This window comes from Mustela erminea, chromosome 15, assembly GCF_009829155.1.
Source record: "Mustela erminea isolate mMusErm1 chromosome 15, mMusErm1.Pri, whole genome shotgun sequence".
NCBI lineage: Eukaryota > Metazoa > Chordata > Mammalia > Carnivora > Mustelidae > Mustela > Mustela erminea.
In genome coordinates this window covers 17,801,043-17,824,879 of record NC_045628.1, presented here as the reverse complement: position 1 = coordinate 17,824,879, position 23,837 = coordinate 17,801,043, and the positions used below count along the sequence as shown (strand labels likewise).

At 36.3% G+C, this 23,837-nt stretch overlaps 1 protein-coding gene across 4 annotated transcripts in view; it reads left to right on the top strand.

The window, feature by feature from the left end:
- The window catches only part of GPC5 (glypican 5), a 1,399,440-nt gene that overhangs the window by 665,659 nt on the left and 709,944 nt on the right, over positions 1-23,837 (top strand). For all 4 annotated transcript variants that reach the window (XM_032314680.1, XM_032314683.1, XM_032314682.1 and 1 more), the window contains exon 7: positions 20,888-21,044. In XM_032314680.1, the coding sequence (XP_032170571.1) occupies positions 20,888-21,044 (157 nt within the window). The remainder of the gene's footprint in view (positions 1-20,887; positions 21,045-23,837) is intronic.

The window sequence follows — 23,837 nt, the reverse complement described above, 5'->3', positions numbered from 1 at the left end:
TTTGAAAAGGCCACCAAGCTCTTCTACTGAGCGTGTTTTCTTATTCCTTCCTCTGCAAGAGGAAAAGCTAGATGCCCCACCCTGCCCCAGCCTTTCTCCTTCAACCACATAAGTCCAAGTAATACTAGCATTTCTTTTAAAAACATAGGTAAAATCACCTCCTTCTCCCTATTATTGAATAAATTCCCATTATAACTGCTCTAAGAACCTCCTATTCTATTAAACTGTGTGGATTTGGTGATCCCATTCACATTTTCCTAAAGGTTGCTCATGAACCAATGAGGAGTAGTATGACGGGGAAGCATATTTGGGGCTGCTAGGTGGCAGGGTTCCTGGTTGGATCTATATCTCTCCTCACTGGCATCCATGCTTGCTCCAACTCCTTTTTGCTCTTTGATAAGAAGTTGTACAAATAGTCACTAAATTGGCCTCTTAAGTCTGGGTCTCGGAAAAGTGTGTCCTTATCTTAAGTGTATTTTTGTGGTTTATCCTGTGTGTGAAGGCCATGGTTGAGAGAAAGGGTGAAAGAAGCATGTAGAAAGTTGGCACACATCGCTGTTTCCATAGGTAACTCTTCAGTCTTCTTGATTTCTGTTCGTCTACTCTGTTCTTATATCTACAGGTGTTTTAAGTTAATAAACTGCCTCATGCTAGCATTGTGTGTACTCAGAGCTGTGGGTCTCTTTCTGCCAACTAAGTCACCAGGTGGGTTCTACTCATCCTCAGACTTCCAGAAAGCCCTCACAGTTTCTTGGTGGCTGAGCTCCATTTCTCCCATTCTTAACACATTTATAACCGTGTTTTTAATGGGATTTTAGCTAAGTATAGAGTGAGGCTTTTCTGGAAAGTTTGCTGAAATATGAGGAAGTTGTCAACTCTATTTACTAATAAAAGTAAATATAGAAAAATTTTAGAATTAGAATTGAGGTCTTTAATTAGAGTCAGGTCTAAAATTAGAATCCAATCAAAGCAGAGAAGAAGTGAACCCATTTCAACCTTTGTTAGAACATGTCACAAAAATTTTGTGACATTGGTCCAGTGATAGCAACAATATTCCAAATATCACAGGATTTACAGGAAAGTAACTTTTAAAGTAGTTATGCAAAGCAGATCAAGCAGTAATTACTCTGACACGGTAGTTTTAAAAGGAAATTGTAACAGTCTTTGGAGAAACTGGAGGCTTAAGCATTTTGAAGTGTCCTTTATTCTTTTATTCTAGTGAAAAGTTTTATTTACTTGTTTATTTTTCAGTATAGTTGACACACACTATTTCCTTAGTTTCAGGTGTGCAACACGGTGATTCAACCATGGTGATTCAGGTATAGCTCCATCTACACCGTAGGATATCATGGCAATTTGTTACCTTTGTAATGTATGACATTATCATTGCTATTACAGTATCATTGCTATTGCAATATCATTTACTATATCCCCTATGCTGTACCCTTTATCCCCATCACTTTTTTTTTTTTAAGATTTTATTTATTTATTTGACAGGAAGAGATTACAAGTAGGCAGAGAGGCAGGCAGAGAGAGAGAGAGTAGGAAGCAGACTCCCTGCCATGCAGAGAGCCTGATGTGGGGCTCGATCCTAGGACCCTGGGATCATGACCCAAGCCGAATTCAGAGGCTTTAACCCACTGAGCCACCCAGGCGCCCCTCCCCATCACTTTTTCATTCTCTAACTGAGGAGCCATTTGTCTTGAGGGTAACAGTTTACCTGGGGCTCACAGTGAAGTCTATTGGGTTTTAAAAAAACAGCCCCGTTACTTGATCAAGGTCTGGGTCTTTTGCTTTTAGCAACCACAGTCTTCTGGGCCTCTAAGGGGCCCCAAAGCCTAAAACATCTGAAAGACGCTGCCTTCAGTTTCTTCTTAGAGCCACAGAGGTGTGAAAATCCAGTTCCCAGTCTGTGTCCTCTTGCTCCAGCCCGTAGGCTCTTAATTAGGTGCTTATTCTAACACCTTATAACATACTTTCTGTATATGGTTTCATTTCCAAACCATCTACCTGCTTGTCTCATAGTTTTTCCAACTTCTCAAAACTTTTCCGTAAATGAGGCCGTGTAGGCAGTCTCTCCATGACCTCACCTTTCATTCAGAACAGAAACAGCATCGGTTGCTTCTATGAGGGTTCAGTAGCTTTAATGTTCCTGGTAGACTTTGGTTTTGGTCTTCTCATAATCAATAGGTCAGTCTATTTTTTATTTTATTGCTTGCAAATGTTCCTAAAGAGACAAAACCTTCTCTCTTTTTTTTTTTTTCCCTCTTCAGAGTAGTCAAAATATGTTGGCAATAAGAAAAACAATTTTAGGGGGCACCTGGGTGGCTCAGTGGGTTAAGCCGCTGCCTTCGGCTCAGGTCATGATCTCAGGGTCCTGGGATCGAGTCCCACATCGGGCTCTCTGCTCGGCGGGGAGCCTGCTTCCTCCTCTCTCTCTCTCTCTCTCTGCCAGCCTCTCTACCTACCTGTAATCTCTCTCTGTCAAATAAATAAATAAAATCTTAAAAAAAAAAAGAAAAAAAAAAGAAAAACAATTTTAACAAAGGTGTTAAAAATTCACAAATTATTTCCTTGTTCTGCTGGACACACTGAAAATACAAACTATAAAGAAATTATACAATATGTATACTGTAAAGAAATTGAAGAAAAGTCAGATCAATCATATAGAAAAGAAATATTTACCTTTGAGACTGGCCTTCTTTAGATCACACGTTGGGGTAATTTCTGAAATCAAAATGCCCTCTTATAATTATCACTTGTTTATGAATAACTGATAAAATTCATATTGCCATTAGGAAATTATGAAACCCACACATAGTTCCAAAGTACGTGCTTGTGCTAATTTTTACATCTAGGGAATTTCTTAAATTGAAATTTGCAGCCTTGAAAATATTTGCAAGATTGTTACTGTTTATGACATCCATAACATTATTTCATGTCCTTTCTGTACCTACCTTACTAGAATTTTGGAGACAAAATTTATGAAAATAAGAAAGGAAAGACAGGAAGCTAGACTTTTTTCTTATATTTATTACAGGTTTTACCAGGAGCCAGGGTCTCATTTATGTCATCATGGATTTACTTTACAAGGTTGGACTTGCAAAAATGTGCCAGAATTTGAATGCCTTACACATGTTTTGAAAAGCAACTATATTATATGCAATGCACTGACCTTTTAGTATTCGTTTTGATTGGTTAATGGTTACACCTTTATAGCTCAGTAAGATTGTAAACAAGGGAAAAAAGGGGAATTTATAAAGGTCAGGGAAGTTTAGTGGCAAAATTTATGAAACCCTACACTTTTCCAATGAATAAAAATGATTAAAATTTATATATTTGCCTTCTAAACATATATTTAAGAAAGAAATTTTTTAAAAATTAATTCAAAACATAAACTATGAAATATTATTTTCTTAATTTTGTTTTAAATAATCTTGTTTGTGTGTATCTTTTCCAAGAAAGCTTCTCTTCCTTCACTGAACATCTTTCAAATTATTATTTTTAGAAATGAATGGCATTATGTTTGCATATTATTAAGATAATAATACTAGAAAATCCTCATGGTATAGGTTTTTGTTTTTATTAAGTATTGTTTCTCCAGTTCCTAGAACATAGTGTCCTAATAAATACCATTTACTTATCAAAATTGAAATCTTTTTTTTTTTTTTTTTTTAAAGATTTTATTTATTTATTTGACAGAGAGAAATTACAAGTACACTGAGAGGCAGGCAGAGAGAGAGAGAGAAGGAAGCAGGCTCCCTGCTGAGCAGAGAGCCCGATGCGGGACTCGATCCCAGGACCCTGAGATCATGACCTGAGCCGAAGGCAGCGGCTTAACCCACTGAGCCACCCAGGCGCCCTCAAAATTGAAATCTTAAGGGAAAATATAAACAATATAAGTAAACATCCAAAGAATGATAGAAACTATTTAATAAAGTCTTAGCGATTCTTAGAATGGTCTTCCAGAATTATCTGCCCTTTCGTCTCATTTCTCTTAATGAGATGAGATGGAGTAGAATCATTCTTGAGCTCAACCAAGAAAAAGAAAAGAACTAAAAAGAGTTGGATGTTAACAACTGATGTAAGCAGTCAGGTCACACTGTTCAGGAACATGCATTCCTAGAATATTTTTTGCTTAAAATTGCATGAGGATGGAGAAAAAGACTTTGCAAAAAGTAGAAAGAAAGTGTAGGCAGGGGTAATGTTGCTGCAGAAGTGCAGTTGACAAGGAGAAGAAAAGATTAGGTGTGGAAAGCAATCAACACTCTTGAGAGTTGAGAATGGGGAATGTAGGAAAATTGACTGGCTTTCCAGAATGGGTAAAAATCGTCACCATCATGTCAATAATGTACAGATTCTGAAGAGTCTGGCTTGGGTAGACACACAGAGGGTCTCTGCTGTGTGGGTGAAGCACGCTGGAGTCTGGTGGTAAGAAAGAGGAAAAACTGCTACATTTATATATAACTCTGTGGGTGTGGAGCAGCATACAGAGCTGTAGAGACCATTATTTTAATTTAATTTAATTCTAGACCATTATTCTAGAACTTTATTTTTCTGAAGAAAAATAGCATAGTGGCAGAAAAGTGGAAATTATCCGGGATGGCATCATAAACAGTTTCTGATCCGGCTCTCAGTGATCCCATCTCCAGTACTCGTGTCTATGAGTGACTCCTCTTCTTGAGTGTAGGTCAGACCTCATGTCTTGCATCTAATGAATAGAATATAGCAAAAGTAGTGGGCTGTTACTTCCAGGATTTAATCACAAAACATTCAGACTTACATCTAACTGGTCCTCTCCCCCTCTGGCTGGCACTTTCTCCTGCCCTCTTGCTTGCTGTGATAAAGGGTGCTGCCATGTTGTAAGATGCTTTATGGAGAGGCCTGTGTTGTGCAAAATCAAGGGAGTCTTCAGTACAACAAGTGTCAAGGAATGAAATCCTGCCAGCTAGCCTGTGAGTGTGATTGGAAATGAATCCCTTCCCGTTGGGCACTCAGATGACTGCATTCAAACAGCTGCCCACACACACACACACACACACACACACACACACACACACCCTTCCTTTCCATTTCTATTGTTGCTACCCTACTGGCATAGAGCTATAACTGACAGTATATTATAGGAGTCAGTGATGGTGCCCACAGAGCTTTGAATGGGTGCTCTCCTACCCTTATATTTCAGTGCAGTTTTGGAGAGATAAATATTCTTTCCACCTAGCTCGTAAGCATGCTTTAATCACTGGCCTTCCCCCTTTCCCCAGATGTTTACATCAAATCAATTGCAGAGGGAATAGCAATATGATTGGAGAAAGTTATTATGATACAAGGAAGGGGAAATTACATCTTCCAGGAACACTTGTTTGAAGAGCTAAAAAATGATGGGACACTGAATACATGGGGGAGAGAGGAACACTTTGGCTTGCTTTTGATACTGCTCTCATGTCCTGTTTGTGCCAGAAACAATTCTCATGCTACCTCTGGCATAAAAGAAACAAATATTTAATTTTTAAGTGAAAATATTAGCTTTTCTAGTATTAAACATTACATGGGGTAAAAATGCAATATATATATATATAATACATATTTCTATGTTATATATTATAATATATATTATGTATTTATTATTATGTTTATATATTCATAATATATATGATATACATTATATATAGATTATATATGTAATATTTATATTACATATATTTTATATCATTTTTTTGGCCAGACTTTTTTGATGTTTAAATTATCTACTAATACAACTAAATAAGGTTCTATGAAATGATGTTCAAAAACTAGAAGTGGACGTAATGTTGCTCAGGGTTCAGTAAGTCACAGATTAATATTCTTGAGTCAGCAGAGCAGAACTAAGCATCCAAACACCAGACCTCAAAGTAGGTTTTAGCTGTTTAAGAACACTCACCCCATATAGGTACGTGGGTAAAATGCCAGATAGACACTGGTAAAAATACTGATTGGATACTTAAAATTTAAATGTATAAAAGTTTTACTGAACTGTAGGTTTTCTGTATTGCCTAAAAGTTTATAATGAGAATGAATTATTTATATCACAAGCTATTTTTGTAATTTTAAAGCGGGGAACAAAGACTTCCCCCCCCACCCCAAGAACTCTGCAGAATGTTCTCTTTGGAAAATTCATCAGGCCAGAAAGTTTTTTGGGCTAATCTGAAGGTCCAACAAAATTTTTACTCTATGATGGAATGTAACTGAATTTGGAGGTACTCGGGTTTTCATTTGTCCATGCTCCACCTGATGGATGCTTTACTATAGCAGGTGAAGGGAAGTTTCTTGGATCAATCTTCCTCTTCTCCAATATTTACCTTCTTTAAAAATTTATGGAATATTGACTCACTCAGTTCTACCCTCATCTTCCCGATTTCCTCCAGGTCTTTTGATAATAGATGCTGACTTTCCTATCTGTCATTATTCCAAAATGGTTCTCAGGGTTTATTTGTTTATTGTTTCTTCCTCCTTTAACCTGAGCCCTCTGGGCTGAAGTAAAGTACTTAGCACCACAGAAAGAGGATAGTTCATGGTAGTATTCCTGATAATTTCTCCAGTGACACCTAAGTCATCACAGAGTTCTCTCTAGGGACAGAGAGGATTTATGTATCACACCTTTGAGTCACATTTGGCCAACTAACCTAAACGCAAGATACTATTGTCACATTCTAATCTACGTCCTCAGAACATGTTGGTTGAAATCTACTTCCTCTCCATGGCTCTGGGTGTATTTCTATATACCCAATGTTCAGCCCCTCAAGATAGAGAGTAGGTATGTCAATAAAATATACCTGAATGGTCATTATAACAATAAAACATTTCTATTTTTATTTCTGTCAGAGTTCAGAGTCCCACTAACAAGACCTCTCTCTAGAGAAGCCATCTTAAATGCTTTTTGGGCAAATCCCAGATTCATTTTTAATTTGAGAAGCAGTTTTGGGTAGGTCATTGATTCCCAAGGTGAGCATGTAAAAAACATAACATGACTTGGAAGTTTATTTTTATTTTAAGAATATTCATTTCTGCAAAAATTTCATGACTTTTTTATGAATATTAAGATGCTTTGGGGAAAAAATTAAAAGACTGTGTGATAACAAATAAAGTACTAAAAAGAAAGTGAATGCAAGTATGGCATATAGGTCAGACTAGACCAAAAGAACTGTTGCAATAATTAGAAGGCAGATAACTTATAAAATTATAATTTTAAAGACAACAAAAAGGACTAGAAGAACTAAAATTTTTTGACTGTAGAAACCTTCATGCATGAACAGAGGATTGCCAATGGTTACTTCTCTGGATACCTTTTATGACTGTAGATAGAGGCTGAGGCTTGCTCTTGCCCAGATGAATCTTGGGGTAATGTAAGCAGTGGCACCTGTGATTTATTTTCCATGTAACCTATCTGCTGAGTTCTTGGGCTGTATGTGAGGCTGAGGGATTATCATAGGGCATTTTAAAAGGCACAGTGAAATCTTCCAGGATCTCACAGTGGTCAAGAGATAAAATTATTGAAAGGGAAGGGTTTGCCACAAATGCATGGCCAACCCCCATTACCTCACCCCAGACATCTCTCAGATCTTGATGTTGCAGCACAGCAAGGTGAAAAGAGCTAAGCTCAATATTCCTGAAAGCTGGTTGTTGCTAACATGGTAATAAATAAATGCAAACAGAATGAAAAGTTGGAAATTTTAGCAAAGAATTTGAATCTATATAAAAAGTCAGGGGCACCTGGGTGGCTCAGGGGATTAAACCTCTGCCTTCGGCTTAGGTCATGATCCCAGGGTCCTGGGATGGAGCCCCACATTGGGCTCTCTGCTCAGCATGGAGACTGCTTCCCCCACTCTCTCTGCCTGCTGCTCTGCTTACTTATGATCTATCTCTCTCTGTCAAATAAATAAATAAATGAAATCTTTTAAAAAAATCAAGTAGACATTTTAAAACCAAAAAAACCCAATAATTGAACTCAAATCACTGAATGGGTTGTTTTTGTTTTTGTTTTTAGGAGAGAGAGTATGTGTGTGTACCCATATGCTCACGAGTAGGGTTGGGGGTAGGAGGAGAGAGTGAATCTTAAGCAGGCTCTATGCTCAGCACAGAGCCCAACATGGGGCTCAATCCCACCACCCTGAGAGCATGACCTGAGCCAAAAGCAAGAGTCAGATACCTAACCCCACTGAGCCACCCAGGTGCCCCTTAAATCACTAATGGACTTAAATCAGAGTAAATAAAATAAAACCCAAATAAGTGAGCCTGAAGAGAGATCCACAGAATTAATCTAAACTGAAGCACATAAATTAGGTAAAGCAGAACAGAGCCTAGGAGACATGGGCCACAGTCAAAATGCCTAATATACCTGTAACTAGAGACCAAGAAAGGTGAGAGAGGGGAGGAAAGAAGAAATCTTTGAAGAGTAATTGGTTAAGAATTTTGTAAAACTGATAAAGGAAATACATCCACTTCTAAGAAGCTCAACAAAACCTAAGCAACATAATACAAAGAAAACCGTGACTGGGAAGATAATTGTCAAATTCTTGAACCAAGACAAAATGAAAGTCTTACAAGCAAGTGAAAGAGCCAAAATAAGATTTTCAACAGAAACTAAAGACAGTGGAATGGCGTCTTTAACATGCTGAGGGGAAAATTGTGCCAATCTAAAATTCTATAGCCAGTGAAAATATACATGTAAATGAGGCAGAATAAAATATATTTCTTCAAATAAACATTGAGTGAATGTTCAACTAGCAGACCTGAACTATAAGAAATACTTCATTTCTTCAGGCTAAGGAAAAATGGTCTTGATAGAAGTATGAAACTGTAGGAAGAAATGAAGTTCATTGAAAACAAACCTTATAATATTGGCATGAGAAGAAAATTTGAGAATTGGAATGAGCTCTGTATCTATTAGAGAAACCATATTCATAATTACATTTTGTGTGTACATGTGTGCGCACACACACACACACACACACACATTTCAAGCACAGATGAATTATCCAGTAAATTCTTCTAAAAATTTAAGGAATGAATAAGATTAATCTTATACAAGCACTTTCAGGAAATATACACAAAAGAGAAAATGCTTCCAAATTTGCTGTGAGAAGCATATATTGACACCAGAATCTGACAAGGATATTAAAAGGAACTTATCATCAATATTACCAGGAACTAGACATGAGAAGGAAGAATAAATATAAGGATTGTTTTCTGGAATTTATAATATATGTTGAAATGTGATATGAATGGGAGTGGCTAAATAGTTAACTTTTTTATGGTTTGTATATTGTTGCAGAAATGGTAAAGGTGTTATTGAAAGTATAATAAGTCCAGAATAATAAGAGGAAGCTAAGGAAAGAATAAATGATTCATCTAAAAATGGCAAGAAAGAAGAGATAAAAATAAATATATCATATAAATATAAAAATACGTGTCATATCTAGAATTCATAAAAAGCTCTTAGAAATCCATTAGAAAATGTAAATAATCCCTTTTTTATGGGTAAATGACTTGAAAACTCACCTTATGTTAGAGGATGCAAAAAACCCAAAGTCAGATAAAAATAAGTTTTTAAAACAGCACTATAATAGTATTACATACCCCCAAAATAACTAAAATTAAAATGGTAAATACTATCAAGTGTTGCAGAAAGTATGGAATAATTGCCATTCTCATCTATTGCTGGTGGAAATTTAAACCTTAACAACCATATTGAAAATTTGTTTTGGCAATGTTTATTAAAGATAAATATTGGGGCACTGGGGTTTTTCCATTGTTAAGCATCTGCCTTTGGCTGAGGTCTTGATTCCAGAGTCCTGGGATTTAACCCTGCATCAGGCTCCCTGCTCAGTGGGAAGCCTGCTTCTCCCTCTCCCACTCCCCCTGTTTATGTTCCCTCCCTTGCTGTGTCTCGCTCTGTCAAATAAATAAATCAATAAAATCTTTAAAAAAAAAGGTAAATATTAATATGCCCTATGTCTTAACAATTCCACTCCTAAGTATATAGTCAAGGTCAATGAATGCTTAAGCCATTCAAAAAACATGTTAATACTCAATGTACATTATTTATCATAGCCCCAAATTGAAAACAGATGAATTGTCCAATGCTAAATAAATTGCTGTATATTCATAAAATGGAGTTACCTACATTGTAGTTAACAGTACCTATATTGTAGTTAACCCTGTATATTGTCATAACAGGGTTCAGGAAGTACAACCCCAAAATATGGTGTCATGGCATAGTGACTATTTGAGCTGAAGAAATTTGAGAAAGGGCAGGTGCAGAAAGGGTTTTCCTACTTCCTTTGAAGCAGGTCTCACATAAGAGCTGCTTTTCCTATACCAGAAGTAAGGAGTAACCTTATCTCCAAAGACTAGGCATACCACCCAGGGAAATCTGAATGAACTAGCCTTGCTTTTCCCCCACTTAGCTCATATCATCTTTTGTCCTATAACATTTTCCCATGATTTTCTGCTCTTCATCAAACCTCGCACTAAAATACTCAGGTTTAACTGCTTTTTCCTAATGAAGGCTCCTGGGTCATGTAAAACTTATATTAAATTAATCTGTATGCTTCTCTCTTTTTAATCTGTCTTCTGTTACAGGGGTTGTAGTTGAGAACTTAAAAGGGTAGAAAGAAAGGATACTTTTTCACCCCTACACAGTAATAAAGAATGAACTATTCACATGCACAATAATAAAATAAGTGTTTAAAACATAATGTTAAATATGAAGTCATATGTGAAAGCATATATATGCATGATACTCCTTTTATGAAATTCATTAACAGGCAAATGAATCTATGTAAGTAGGGGTCAGAATAGGAGTTACCTTTTGATTGTGGCTGCAGGCTGAGATGGTGGATTTCTGGGGTGCTTATAATATAATATATTCTCATTTGAATTGTATTTTTGTGTGCATACCTATGCAAAAACTCACTGACCTGTATATTCAAGATCTCTATACTATTTTAATAAATTGTACAGTAATATTGAAAAAAAGTAAAAAAGTAAAAAAATAAAGATAGTTTCATTGAACATTGATACCACCTGTACAATCTAACGATTCCACCTTTAGGCTTATACCCAACAGTTGAACTGCCTTTTTTTTTTTTTTTTAAAACACTAAAAGACATAAAGACATTTACCAGATTTACACAGCAACTGTATTTTTACATCTAGACACTCAAAATAGTACGATTGTCCACCAACAGAATGGGAAATGAAGTTACGGCTCACAGGTAACGACAGAATAAAATTGAGTAATTAAAAAGAATTAATTTCTGCTACATCTGGAATATCACAGACATGCTTACGTTCATATAAAGTGCCTCAAAAAACGAGTCTGTGGTGGAGGAAGTTAGAACTGTGTGACAGTGGAGAGAAGAAAATGAGGTATAGCGGAGGGTCCTGTTCATGTCTGGCCCTGGGTCCAAATGTCCCCTTTTTATAAGGACACGGATCATACTGGATTAGGGCTCACCCTCATGATCTCATTCTAACGTCATTGCCTCTGTAAAGAAACTTTTCAAATAAAGTCATGTGCAGAGGTTATTGGGTTTAGGACTTCAAAATACGTTTTTGTAGAAACAGAAATCAGCCTAGAAGAAACATATACTTTTTAAATATACTTTTTCATACTCTACTCTGTACTTTTTTATACATATACTTTTTTATTCTCTACTTTTTAAAAAAATCCAATTATTTTTTTGTTTGTTTAAGACACACATTTAAATTGTTAACAGGAGAATTTAGCCTAGAATCCCAAACACCTGCCTTTCTTCTCCCCAAGACAACCACAATCTTAAATTTTACTAATTTTCTCAAATTATTTCTAGAATATTTGCAAAATCACATTTCCTTAATCCTCATGTGGCATATCTTTGTCCGTATTTTTATAGTTTATGTAAAGAGAGCTAGATGAAGGGAATTTCACTGCAAAGGTGAAAATCAGAATGACATTTGTGAAGCTCTAACTCTTGTTACCATCTGGCATACACAAGGGTGTCATACTAAATGAGATCAGAATGAGCTCCTTGGAAGTAAACCTTTAATAGACCGGGGAACTTCAGAGGAATCTTCCCTAGAATGTTTTAATAGAGCATTTGAGGATGAGATCTGCACAGCTGGCCGGTGAAGACAGTCTAGATTCGTTGCCAAAACCAGGTTTTAAATGAATTAGTTCTTTCGAAAAAGCAATGGACATTTTGACGAATTAACAAATAAAAATCTTTTCTGATCTGGAGCTTTTAGCCTTGACCATGCTTCCCAGTTAAAGTTCCCCTCCTTTCCTTCCTTCCTTTTAATTTTTTTTTTTCCTTTGCTGTTTCTCATGGCATCAGTCTTAGAAAGATCAGTCATTAAAGACAGGGACCATGGCACGTATCAGTGGAATGGCATAAGTTATATAATCCTGTTGGAAATATACTAAGATAATGAAACGAAATGGCAAGGGAAAATCTAAATAAGTGGAAAAGGCTAATTCCCATGTTCTATGCAGAAAGGACAGGGTCCTTCTGTCAGCAGAGAGAACTGAGTTGCTGACACCATCAATCCTTGTCTTTATGACTCAACTGAGAAAAAAGCAAAATTTAGCAGACGAATTGAGGAAAGAAAACCACTCAGGAGCACATGTAAAATTAATAGTATACCATTAACAAGCACATGCATGTAAAGCTAAAACTGCCTTCGTAGTCTGGGTCCTGCTTCCCTTCTAGAGAGTGTGGTTGATTCACGAGCTGTCCGTTATCTAGAATTCCTCTTCCAACCATTCATCCATCAGGTTTTGGGATACTTTCCCTTGTTTGCTCAGGAGGAGCAGATGTTCAGTTTTGTTCTTTGATTTTGGAAATTTGGTGATTGTGCCCTGTAGTGTCGTGGAAGCTGGTATGGGATAACGAGGCAATTGGTACACGTTCTGAGCAGTAAGTGACTAGTACCTTCACTTGCTGTGACACCCAAAGTGGGCAGAGACAGTTTCCTGAGGCCATCTGGGCTCAAATGACTGTACATATAGGGCAAATATACATGAAATTCTTTGTCATCTGTGTCACCTGAGAATTTAAATATTTCTCACCCATATGAAGACCTAGTTACAGAGAAACAGGGTTTCGGCATGTTAACAGATTGCTTCCCAATAATATGCCACATCAAGAATGATACAAATTTACTCTTCACCGAAGAAAAGTGAGAGAATGAGATAATTTAATATCTGATTCTTCTGGTTTAGGATGCCCTTTAATTTTAATTATAGACTCACCTGGAACAGCTAGAAATCTCGATGATTTCTGTCCTATAACATGTGTGAGTGACAATATGGGGGGTCATTTTTTCTATATAAGTGGCTACTCAATAATGATTTAGAACATTCATAAATTAGGTGGGACGTTGGATAGTAACATCAAGAAAATAATTCTCACCTTTTTCGGGGCTTTGGGGGGAAATACAAATGTTATGCATCATGAAATGTCTGACTTCAAGAAACTTGCATTACACATCTACTTATTTCATTGAACATCTAGCATGTTTTCGGTTTACCTACAGGTCCCAATCTCCTCCTCCCCTTCTCCCGTTCTCCTGCTACAGGGTCCTTACACACTCACTGCCTGTCCCAAAGTGTCCTCGTTTCTTTCCTATTGTGGCTGTGATCTGTATTTGTCCAGCTAACTCAGCATGATGGTTTTGGTAGGAGGCTCTGGTGTTTTGATGGAAGACTCCAACTGTGAACTCTGACGTTGTCTTGGAAGAAAGGTGTTTTGCTTTTTCACCAGTTCTTTCCAGATCCTGAGAGTGTTTTCACACAGGTGTTTCACAAAAGGCACTTAAGAATCACTAACGTTTGGCGTGCACACTTCCTGTTTTGGGGAAAAAAGTGTCCCCCAATTTTTTGAGTTGTTTTTGAGTCTGTGTTTGTACCCCTACTTCCATTTTATTCCTGCACGTACTCATTAATTTTTAGTTTAAACTCTCCTGTGAGATCAAACGTAGAGTTTGGAGTGCAACGCACATTAATTATAAACATACCTGGTCACTTTGGTACAACAGCTCTAAAGTGGAACCAGCCATTTTCTGAATTGAAGGTAAGCACAGTGGAAAAGAGACATACAGAATTTTCATACAGAAACAAGGAAAAAATGATTTTTTTTTTTTGCATCATTAGAAGCCAGATAGTGAATGTAGTGGGCCTTTTCTAAGTTCAGTATTCTATTTACAAAATCACAAGACTTTTATAAATTGCCAGACTGCCTTGCATAAACTAAATGCCAACAGAACAGTGACCTTTCAAATTACTGGTGCAACAGAAGCCGAGATCAGAAAGCTCAAACTTAAAGCAAACACTGACAAGAAACCCTACAGAAATGACTTCTGTGTCTGGTCAACGTAACATAACATGACATCTTGTAAAATGTGTTTGGCTTTTTGGGTAGAATAGTCTGTTACGGTTTCGATGGTTTTGAAAATATGAATCTGGAGATTTGCGGTTACGTTACCTGAACCTAAAATATTTTTTTTTATATTTGAAAGAGGAAGAGTGGGAAATTTTGGTATAAAAAGATTTATAAAATACGACTGTAATAGTGTTAGTAAAGGAGGTGATAAAGGATGGGAAGGGGGAGGGTCTAGATGGGAGTGAAATTGGAAGTTTGGGGCAAGGGAAATTAAATTGTAGAAAAGAGAGTGTATTATATAATGCATTTTTTTTAAGTTCTCATTTGAAATATGCAACAGAGATAACTTTAAAAATACATCATGAGGAATTTTGAATCAGATTTCCAATTTTAAAATGTTATGAGCTTCCGTTGTTTTCCTATTTCCCATACATTTCTCTGTAAGTTTCACTTAAACTGCATGAAAGTGCAGACACCAACTGCTTTATAATAAAATTAAATTCATATATACGTATATATTTGCATGTATATATTCAAAGAGATTTTTTCAGTCTGTACTTAAAACGGATCTTTAGAGATGTCTTATTAATGATGAAGTGGAAGTATAATTGTAATTTTTTTTCTGCATCTTCAGTTCTCTGGCTTGAAATTTTTCTGTCAACATTTATTTTTCACCCTGAATATTCTCCATCATAAAACAGCAGATTCTACTCCGTCTGCATTTGAATAGATGACTAGAGGCACGTATCTGATGACTAATACTTTCTAAATACATATGTACTTCTTGTATATCTGTGTAAATGCTTGTAAGGGGATGGGGGAAATATTTGAGAGATGCATCACTGCCTGTAGGGTTTTGAGGCACATTCAGTTGCTTTCACATTTGGAAATTTTTGACGAAGACCTTTCTCTTTCACAGCAAACATGTTGTGTATGTGAGCCATCTCTAGCCAGATTTTATTGTAAGTGTTTGAAAGGATATTGCAACTGTGGGATATTGCCAGACCGTTAGTAAAAAGCAAATTGAGTCTATTGAGAGATTAATTCACCAGCTGAAAGAAATACATTTGCCTTAGAGTCATCAGATATTCTACCCACCAAACTCATCCTCCAAGATAGCATACCTAATGAGCTTCCTAAACCAATTAAACAGAAGCAGGAAGCATCAGTCATCAGCACTGACTATTTTCAGCTAATCAGCTGACTGCACAAACCACATGGCATTGAGGTAAGGGGAACACCCTAAAAGTTGTGGGTTTTTTCACTGTCCTGACTTTATTTCTCAGTTTTATGGATGCAGCGTTTTGCAGGGGGCACTGTAAATGAGTAGTGCCTTACGCTATATGAAGTGCTTTTCCTTGCATTCAGTAGAATAAAATAAGTTTTAATGGGCTTAAGTGATTTGCTTAAAGGCACACAATTAATGTATGTGTGGGACTCAAAATCATGCCCTTTCCTCTGTTGTAAGTATTCTATAAATATGTATGTATCGATCGACTTTCTACCTTTCATGACTAGGGAATAGGTTCAGGGGTTCCAATGCCACATCTTTACAATTGGGCAGACTCAGAGCCAAGACAGGATGAGAATGAAAGGAAATACGCTTTACCCCTGCATGGGTTCACTTTTTCAAAGACAGAATTGGGGTACTGGTATCAGTTCCTACTGGTTATAATGGTAATAATGATCTAAATAACTAACCATTACTTGAGCACTCACAATATGTTAGCACTTTATTAAGTCCAAATAATAGTCTCAAAGCCTTCCACATTGATCTTCTTTTAAAGATGCAAAGAGTGTAGACCCAGAGAAGTAATGTTAAGTTTTTCAATGTTGTAAATTTTGAAAAATGCTTATAACACGTTCTATATGTTATGAGTAAATGGGACGACTATCCGTGGATGTGAGGAGAAGAGAGATTTGATGCAGTGTGCGGCATGAGTGTGTCTACTATAACATGACTGATTTTCATATGCTATTTATAAAAAGTGGCTTCATGACCATTCTGCACGGTCATCTTATTTGTGGGTGTTGCCTTAAATGGGCACATGTGGAAATTATTTTGTTTTACTTAAAGACCTGTGGGGGAAGGCTCCTCTTTGACAGAAGAGAAGCCTATGTATATTTCTCAAAACTGACTTAAGAATAGCATCAGAAACAACACTTGGCCGTGGAGGTGGGGCCAACAGAGCACTGGGGGAGTGATTTGCATGCTGCCTCCCAGGCACTGGAGAAGGAGAGGGTTGTAAAGAGCTGATTCCCGGGGAAAAAACTGGGATGATTTCATTGCGTGGTGACCCAAATCGTGAAGTTAAAGTTCCCTGCCTACTCTAGAAAAAAATGAATATTTTATATACATAATTTTTGACACTAGATTCCTATTCCTAGATATTCATTTTAAAAGGTAATTGGAATACCCTTATGTTTGCTGATGGCAAACCTAAATATCTTGGGGAAGTATTTCTTGGCATAATCCTTCAATGTTAATTTTTTGTTAAACAACTTTTTAGATGCTTCCAGGAGCCCACGAATGAGATTAACTTCTTTTTAAGATTAAAAGGAAAAATAAGTTAGGAAGATCACAATATGAAACCTTTAGTCTGTTTTTCTTTTCCTAATTTTCACATTATTTCCTTTATATTAATTTTATATTATTATTATATTAATTATTATATTAATTATTATTAATTATTATTATAATTATTTCATTTATATTAATTCATGAAGACTGACTGAAATAAGAACTACATATTGAGTACTTTTTAAGAACTAAGGCTATGTCTTCTCCTTTGATGTGAATTATAGCCTTCAAAATATATATGTGTTGTATAATATGTACCCAATTCATGTCATTGAATAAATAAGTAAATTCATCCACCAGTCAATAAGCATGAATCCAAAAACTGTTCTAGAATATCATAGCCTCTGAAACTAGAGTAAAAGTGAAGGCACTTTACTAAGTTAGATCTAAAGGATATGGAAGATAGAGTAATTTATAAGTTATTTTCAAATTTCAAATGAATCAAAACTTATTTATTTAACATCTGTAATATAGAAATCCCTTTAGTTCATGATTGGGAGTATAAAAATGATTAAATCAGGGTCTCATCTTTTGGAGATTAACCATTAATCAGGAAGGCATGGCATATGCTCAGGAAACTTAATTACGTGCCCATGAATGGGACACATAGATGTATGTAAAAGATCCAAGAAATAGGTATGGAGTGGGAAAAGAGTTATTTGAGTTTGAACTTGAGGGTTAGGTATAATATGATGAGTTGAAATAGAGGAAAGAGGGATTCTATGTGGAGGGAAAATAAGAATTGGAAGTGAGAAGAGTATAAAACAAGCACATACAAAATTGAAGACCTACAAATTCACACAATTTCCCTATGGAAAGCAAACTGACTGCTGTGGGGCAGGACTTGGGTATCAGGGGACTATAGACATGTTAATTATATTAATTATGTTATTTATATAGACATAATTAACAGAAACAAAAACAAAATTTTGCAGCAAAAATTTGAACTTCATTTTCTAGACCTCATATCCAAATGTATGTCAGTAGGTGTTGAGTGAAGGGAGGAGGTAATTTGCTCATGTAAATTTAGAAAATGTGAGGCAACGCTCAACTCTTCAACAGGATGGCTTGCTGTGAGGTTTCTCAGGAGCCTCCAGTTTGTGGATATCAAGAAGGGACCGCCGTAGGAATTTCACAGATATTTTACTCTAGGATCACTTTCTGTGATTTGTCCATCTGTAGTCCTATTTCTCCTCTGGACACATGTTGGGAATGAACAGTTTTTGACAGTTAAGGATAACAGGGAGCATTGAGGAAATGAAGGGTTGTGGTGAAAGCACTGATACGGGGAATATAATATGGTGGTGGTAGGTGGAGAGACCGATGTCCCCTGCAACAAAGGGTTGAGAAGCTGTAATGATACATGGAGAGTGGAAATGAAAGTTTATTTTAAGATACAAAGCAGTAGAGTACATTTTTAGATCCAATCACTGCTTAGAGATGAAGTATTATAGCAGAAGCTGGAGATAAGACTTGGGTGTGATTTGTGTCCAGGTGAGAGTACAGTCTGTTAGGACGGGTTCCCAGAAAGAGACTACAAAGAAAGAACAGAGGTTTCCACTCTTCATGGAAACATTTATCTTTATTTTCTTGGAAGTGTGAGGACAAAGATGATCAAGGTAAGACGGAATAAGAATAGTTTAGTCCAAAAAAAGTGGGATTTGAGTAAGGATCTTGCTGTGAAAAGCTGGTTTTTGTTGTTTAGAAATGTATTGGGGATTTTTGCAAGATAAATTTTATAGTAATTGTGAGAATGATAATGAACATTTGTGGAAGTGTGATGATTGAGAAGTAAGGAAATGAACATTGTAAGGCAGAACTTTCATGAAGAGGACACAGACACTGACCCTATTAGAGGAAGACAGGATTATTGGGAACCCGGAAGTATGGGTCAGATGGAATTTTGAATACTTTTGATGAGTTGATATAAGAAATGATGATTACATCACATGTTCATGGGCTTGAAAAACAGTGAGAGGTACTATAAAAAGCCAGAGAAAATGAAACGTAAAAAAAAAGGTAAAATCTGATAGCTTATTTCCCAGGGGTATGGTCTTTTCAGTGAGGTGGTGTCTTATGGAATATTAAACTCTTGTTTGGAGGAATATGCTAGAAAATCAGGGGAGACCTCTTTTTTTTTTTTTTTAAGATTTTATTTATTTATTTGACAGAGAGAAATCACAAGTAGTCGGAGAGGCAGGCAGAGAGAGAGAGAGGGAAGCAGGCTCCCCACTGAGCAGAGAGCCCAATGCGGGACTCGATCCCAGGACCCCGAGATCATGACCTGAGCCGAAGGCAGCGGCTTAACCCACTGAGCCACCCAGGCGCCCCAGGGGAGACCTCTTTTTAAATGCGATACCTAGTAACACATTTAGGAAATGACAGTAAATAGAAATAAGTTCTGACCAGAATTTTAAAATTATTGTCCAATTGTTTCACCATTTCATTTTTGTTAGAAAATTAATCTTGAAGAATTATAATATTTTGGGGTCACTGGGTGGCTCAGTTGGTTCAGCATCTGTCTTTCGCTCAGGTTAGGATATCCAGATCCTGGGCTCGAGCCCCACACCGGGCTCCCTGCTGAGTGAACAGTCTGCTTCTCTCTCTCCTTCTGCCCCTCTCCCCACGTGTGTTCTCTCTCTCTCTCAAATTAAAAAAAAATAATAAAATAAAATCTTTAAATTTTTTAAATTAAAAAAAGAATTTAATATTTCACTATTTTTGACATAATGTTAGTTTTTATTTTGAAAGCTTATAAATTGTCAAAGTCCGGTTGCTTTGACATAACTGTTCTTTAAATGCTAAACATGTTCATCTTAGATGTCCTGAGAATATTTCAACCTATGTTTTTCAATTTGAAATATTAACCTTGGGCTGTGTGTTTCATTATTATCTGCTAAATAATATTACTGTCTAGAAAACCTCTTAGAAGTAACAATCCTGATATTTCATAAAGCACCCTGAAAATTTAAATGTCCATTACATATTCGGCAGGGGTACATTTCATTCATAATATAGCAGAACCTTCTAGTGCTCGTGCTCGGTCATGTGTTCTCCAAAACTGCCTTATGGGGGTATATGTCATCTATTGAATAATTTTACTCAGATTTAGCTTTAAGTAAAGTATTCTATTATTCATAACATCACCTTCTTGAAAAGGGGTTCAGGCATTTCCAATATTATTCAAAAATATTACCAGCGCTCTTGTGCTGTAGGGGAAAATGACTATTCCATCTATTTTGCTCATATAAGTAAATGAAATGCTTGAGAGCCGAGAACCAAGAAGTTGGTTAAATTTCATAAGTGATTTGTAGAAATGGAAGTAGGATCTATGTCTTTTGCTCTTAGGTTCAATTCTGTGCCATAGGCAGTGGACAATGCATTTGATCCAAAAAAGTTTAAAGCTATAAATGTAAATGCCCAAAATTCTGCATTCTTTTAATGGAAACTTTTCCTGAAGAATTTTACTCTGTTTTGAGAAATTTTGGATTCTTGGTTTACAACACAGCACAACAGTATCAGCCAATATACTGCAAAGGGAGTTGTGTTGTACTGAAGTTTGATTTACCGTGCTTAAACGTGTTAATTCAGAGCAAAAGGAGTCTCCAGGCAAACTCTCCAGGAGCAAGAAGACTGGTTTATTTGCTTTCCAAAACCTCAGCCCAAGCTTGATCACTGATTTCATATGCAGATTGTAGATCTTCATAGCTGTAAGAACTTGCCCATTATTTACAATTATTTTGGTAGTTTTAATTTTTATTACAGACTTGATTTGGCCAGGTGTTCTCATCAAAATAGTAGATCCACATCAGAAAATGATTCTAATTCCCACATATATTTCTGAGTAGCTTTCTTCGGTGATTTGAGTTTGCTGTTAATACGTGTTTTTGGTATCCATGTTTAGCTGTTACAGGGTAGGTCACCCAAACCCGACAAGTGGCAGCATCAGACCGGCAGTGGCGGTGGCATGGTTGAACAGGTCAGCGGGGACTGTGATGATGAAGACGGTTGTGGGGGATCAGGAAGTGGAGAAGTCAAGAGGACCCTAAAAATCACAGACTGTAAGTGTGTGGTTCCATCACCACTTCTAAAGAATGAATTTTGAAGTCTAATTTTGAGGATAATTATTAGTATGAATGCAAATGAATAAAGACAGTGAATTCAGAAGCATGCAAAAGGAATTGGAAATGACAGTGAACCCATTTTTAGTTATTCAGGACCTGTATTCTTGGGAGTGTCATTTATTTTTAACTAATGGCTTTTAATGGAAATAGCGTTTTTTTGTTTTTTTGTTTGTTTGTTTTTGCTTTTGTTTTCTGTGAAAGATTTGTGAATGACCAGTTCTGAGAATTGAAGTTCTTAAAGTCGGATAATTCTCAGGGCTTGAAATAACGACCTGGGTGACTATTAAGTGTCTATTGGTAAATAATGTGGAATCAGGATGGGTAAACTCTTCTAAATAATCAAACTCTGCAACTTCATTATATTTCATCATTCTATAAGAAATAATCTTACTAGGTTTTCATCATAGTTGAATTACAAAGAAACTGGTTAAATGTAGGGCTATTTATAATGAAAAAGTACTTGGATTTAACCTTACGAATTTGTTCTTCTCCAAAACTCTCACCAATCATTCACCCCGTTCCAATTGTCTGGGTTTGAAACCCATTTCCAGTATTGCTGGACTGGTCACCCCCACGAAAGTGGAACTTCCAAATGACAACAACAAGAAGTCACCAGATGAGTTTGGTTTTCTTTTCTTCATTTTAAAAAATGAAGAATGTTGGCTCTTCCTTGTTACATACATGCAGATGATCAGATGGGCAAGACAACCGAAGCGGTCACCTGAGAAAGCAGTGTGCAAGTTCATGGGTCCAAGGGAGCTACCTTTCAGCTCTTCATTTATCTGAGGTCATACCAAAGGTGATCACTTTATAAAGTAATTTGGTGGACCTGTGCAGCCCTATCTGGAGGCTGGTCAGATAGTCTCCCTGTAAATCACAAAGGGCTGCTTTGGAACTATTAGACATGTCCTTTCATGACTTTGGTGGGAGAAGAATTCATTTACTTTTCACTTCTTGTAGTAAATTTAGAACACTACACATGCTTCAAACATCAATACTCCATTCTTCCTAGGATCCTGTTTTATAAGGCAAATATATTGGTTAAAGGAATGGAAGCCTCAGAGGTGCAAAATCCAAAGGGCAATTAATATAAAGAAATATGTTTTCCTGTTAGACACAGAAAGTAAATAGATGGAGTTTAGTACACGGCAGCAGCAATGGAACGAAGGACCACAAAAATTTCTTGATATATTAGGAAATTGCTTTCCTAGTGAAAAGTAAATATCTTCTACTTGTGTAGGAGCAGGTAAGGATATGTGCTTTTGTTATTGGTATTAATATAGTTTATTAATTGATTCTTCTCTTTTCTATATTTTGTTGTTTAGACCAAAACAATGAAAAGGGAAGAAATAGAAAAAGCAAATAAAAGTGTTTTCTAGAAAAAAAATTCTTATTAAGAGTTAAAATGTCCTCCATTGTATTTTAGAATATTGATACTTACCTATGAGGTTAATATTAGTTAATCTTTCTTTTTTTTTTTGAGTATTTTTGTGTCTTGTAGTTTCATTGTCATTTGAATATTAGGGTTTTAAAGAATAAACATTATTATAAAAAGTCTAGGTTGAAATTTCATCTATAAATTATGTGTGTGTGTAAGTATAGAATTAGCATTTTTATAGGGATTTTTTCATTCTTGGAGTTATTTATAAGCTCAAGAACTCCTTATGTATTAATAGATAACTCTTGTTTTGTTTGTTTCGTAAGAGAAGTAGAGACAGTGGAGGATATTTAACTACTAATAATTTTCACACAAAACCATACTTGTCAAGGTGGCAAGAATGCATTTTTACTTCAAAATCCTGTTTTCAGTTATTACTGATGGGGACAGGTGTGGTACGAGCAACTATCCCTCAGAATTGGAGAGATTTAAGAGATAGATGGTTTTCAGCAACTCCAGGCAAACATTAAAAAAAATCCACGTCTGCTGTAAGTGGGCTGCTTCTCATGTTTCTCAGAGTTTATAGCTGTTGCCTTTCAATTTTTAATAAGTGGTTAGGAAACCACTGTGGATAGTAGGCTGAAATAAACAGGGACAGAGAAAGTAGCAAAGCAGAGGTCACATTTCTATTTTTATAAAACACTATCATATTTTCCTTGTGTTTGACTCATTTGATATATTGCTAAAGCAAGCTAAGACATAGTTTTGGGTGGTCTTAATGACTTAAAACTCATGTGCTCTAGCAAGTTAACCTGGTGTCATTTGTGTAAGGGACTTGAAATGCACTGTTATTTCTTCTGTACACTGATGTGATTCCTGGGTGTCTCAGTGGGTTAGGCCGCTGCCTTCGGCTCGGGTCATGATCTCGGGGTCCTGGGATCGAGTCCCGCGTCGGGCTCTCTGCTCAGCGGGGAGCCTGCTTCCCTCTCTCTCTCTTTCTGCCTGCCTTTCTACTTGTGATCTCTCTCTCTGTCAAATAAATAAATAAATAAAATCTTAAAATAAAAAAAAAAATTGTAAGTAGAATACATTTCATTTGTCACCTCAAAAATGTCTCATTAAAAATAGTTACACATACATGTATGTATGTATGTATATATATATATGGAATGATACTAATATTGTGTTCTGCAAATTTTATTTTCCTCCATTTATGAGAATTTTCAAAGTTGATGAATATTTTACTAATTATCACTTGACCTGATATTCTGTCTGCCTTTGTTGGTGTTGATTTCAGAAAAAAGTGCAAAGTTTTACCATCAAAATATTTATATACTTTTTAGGTATGATTA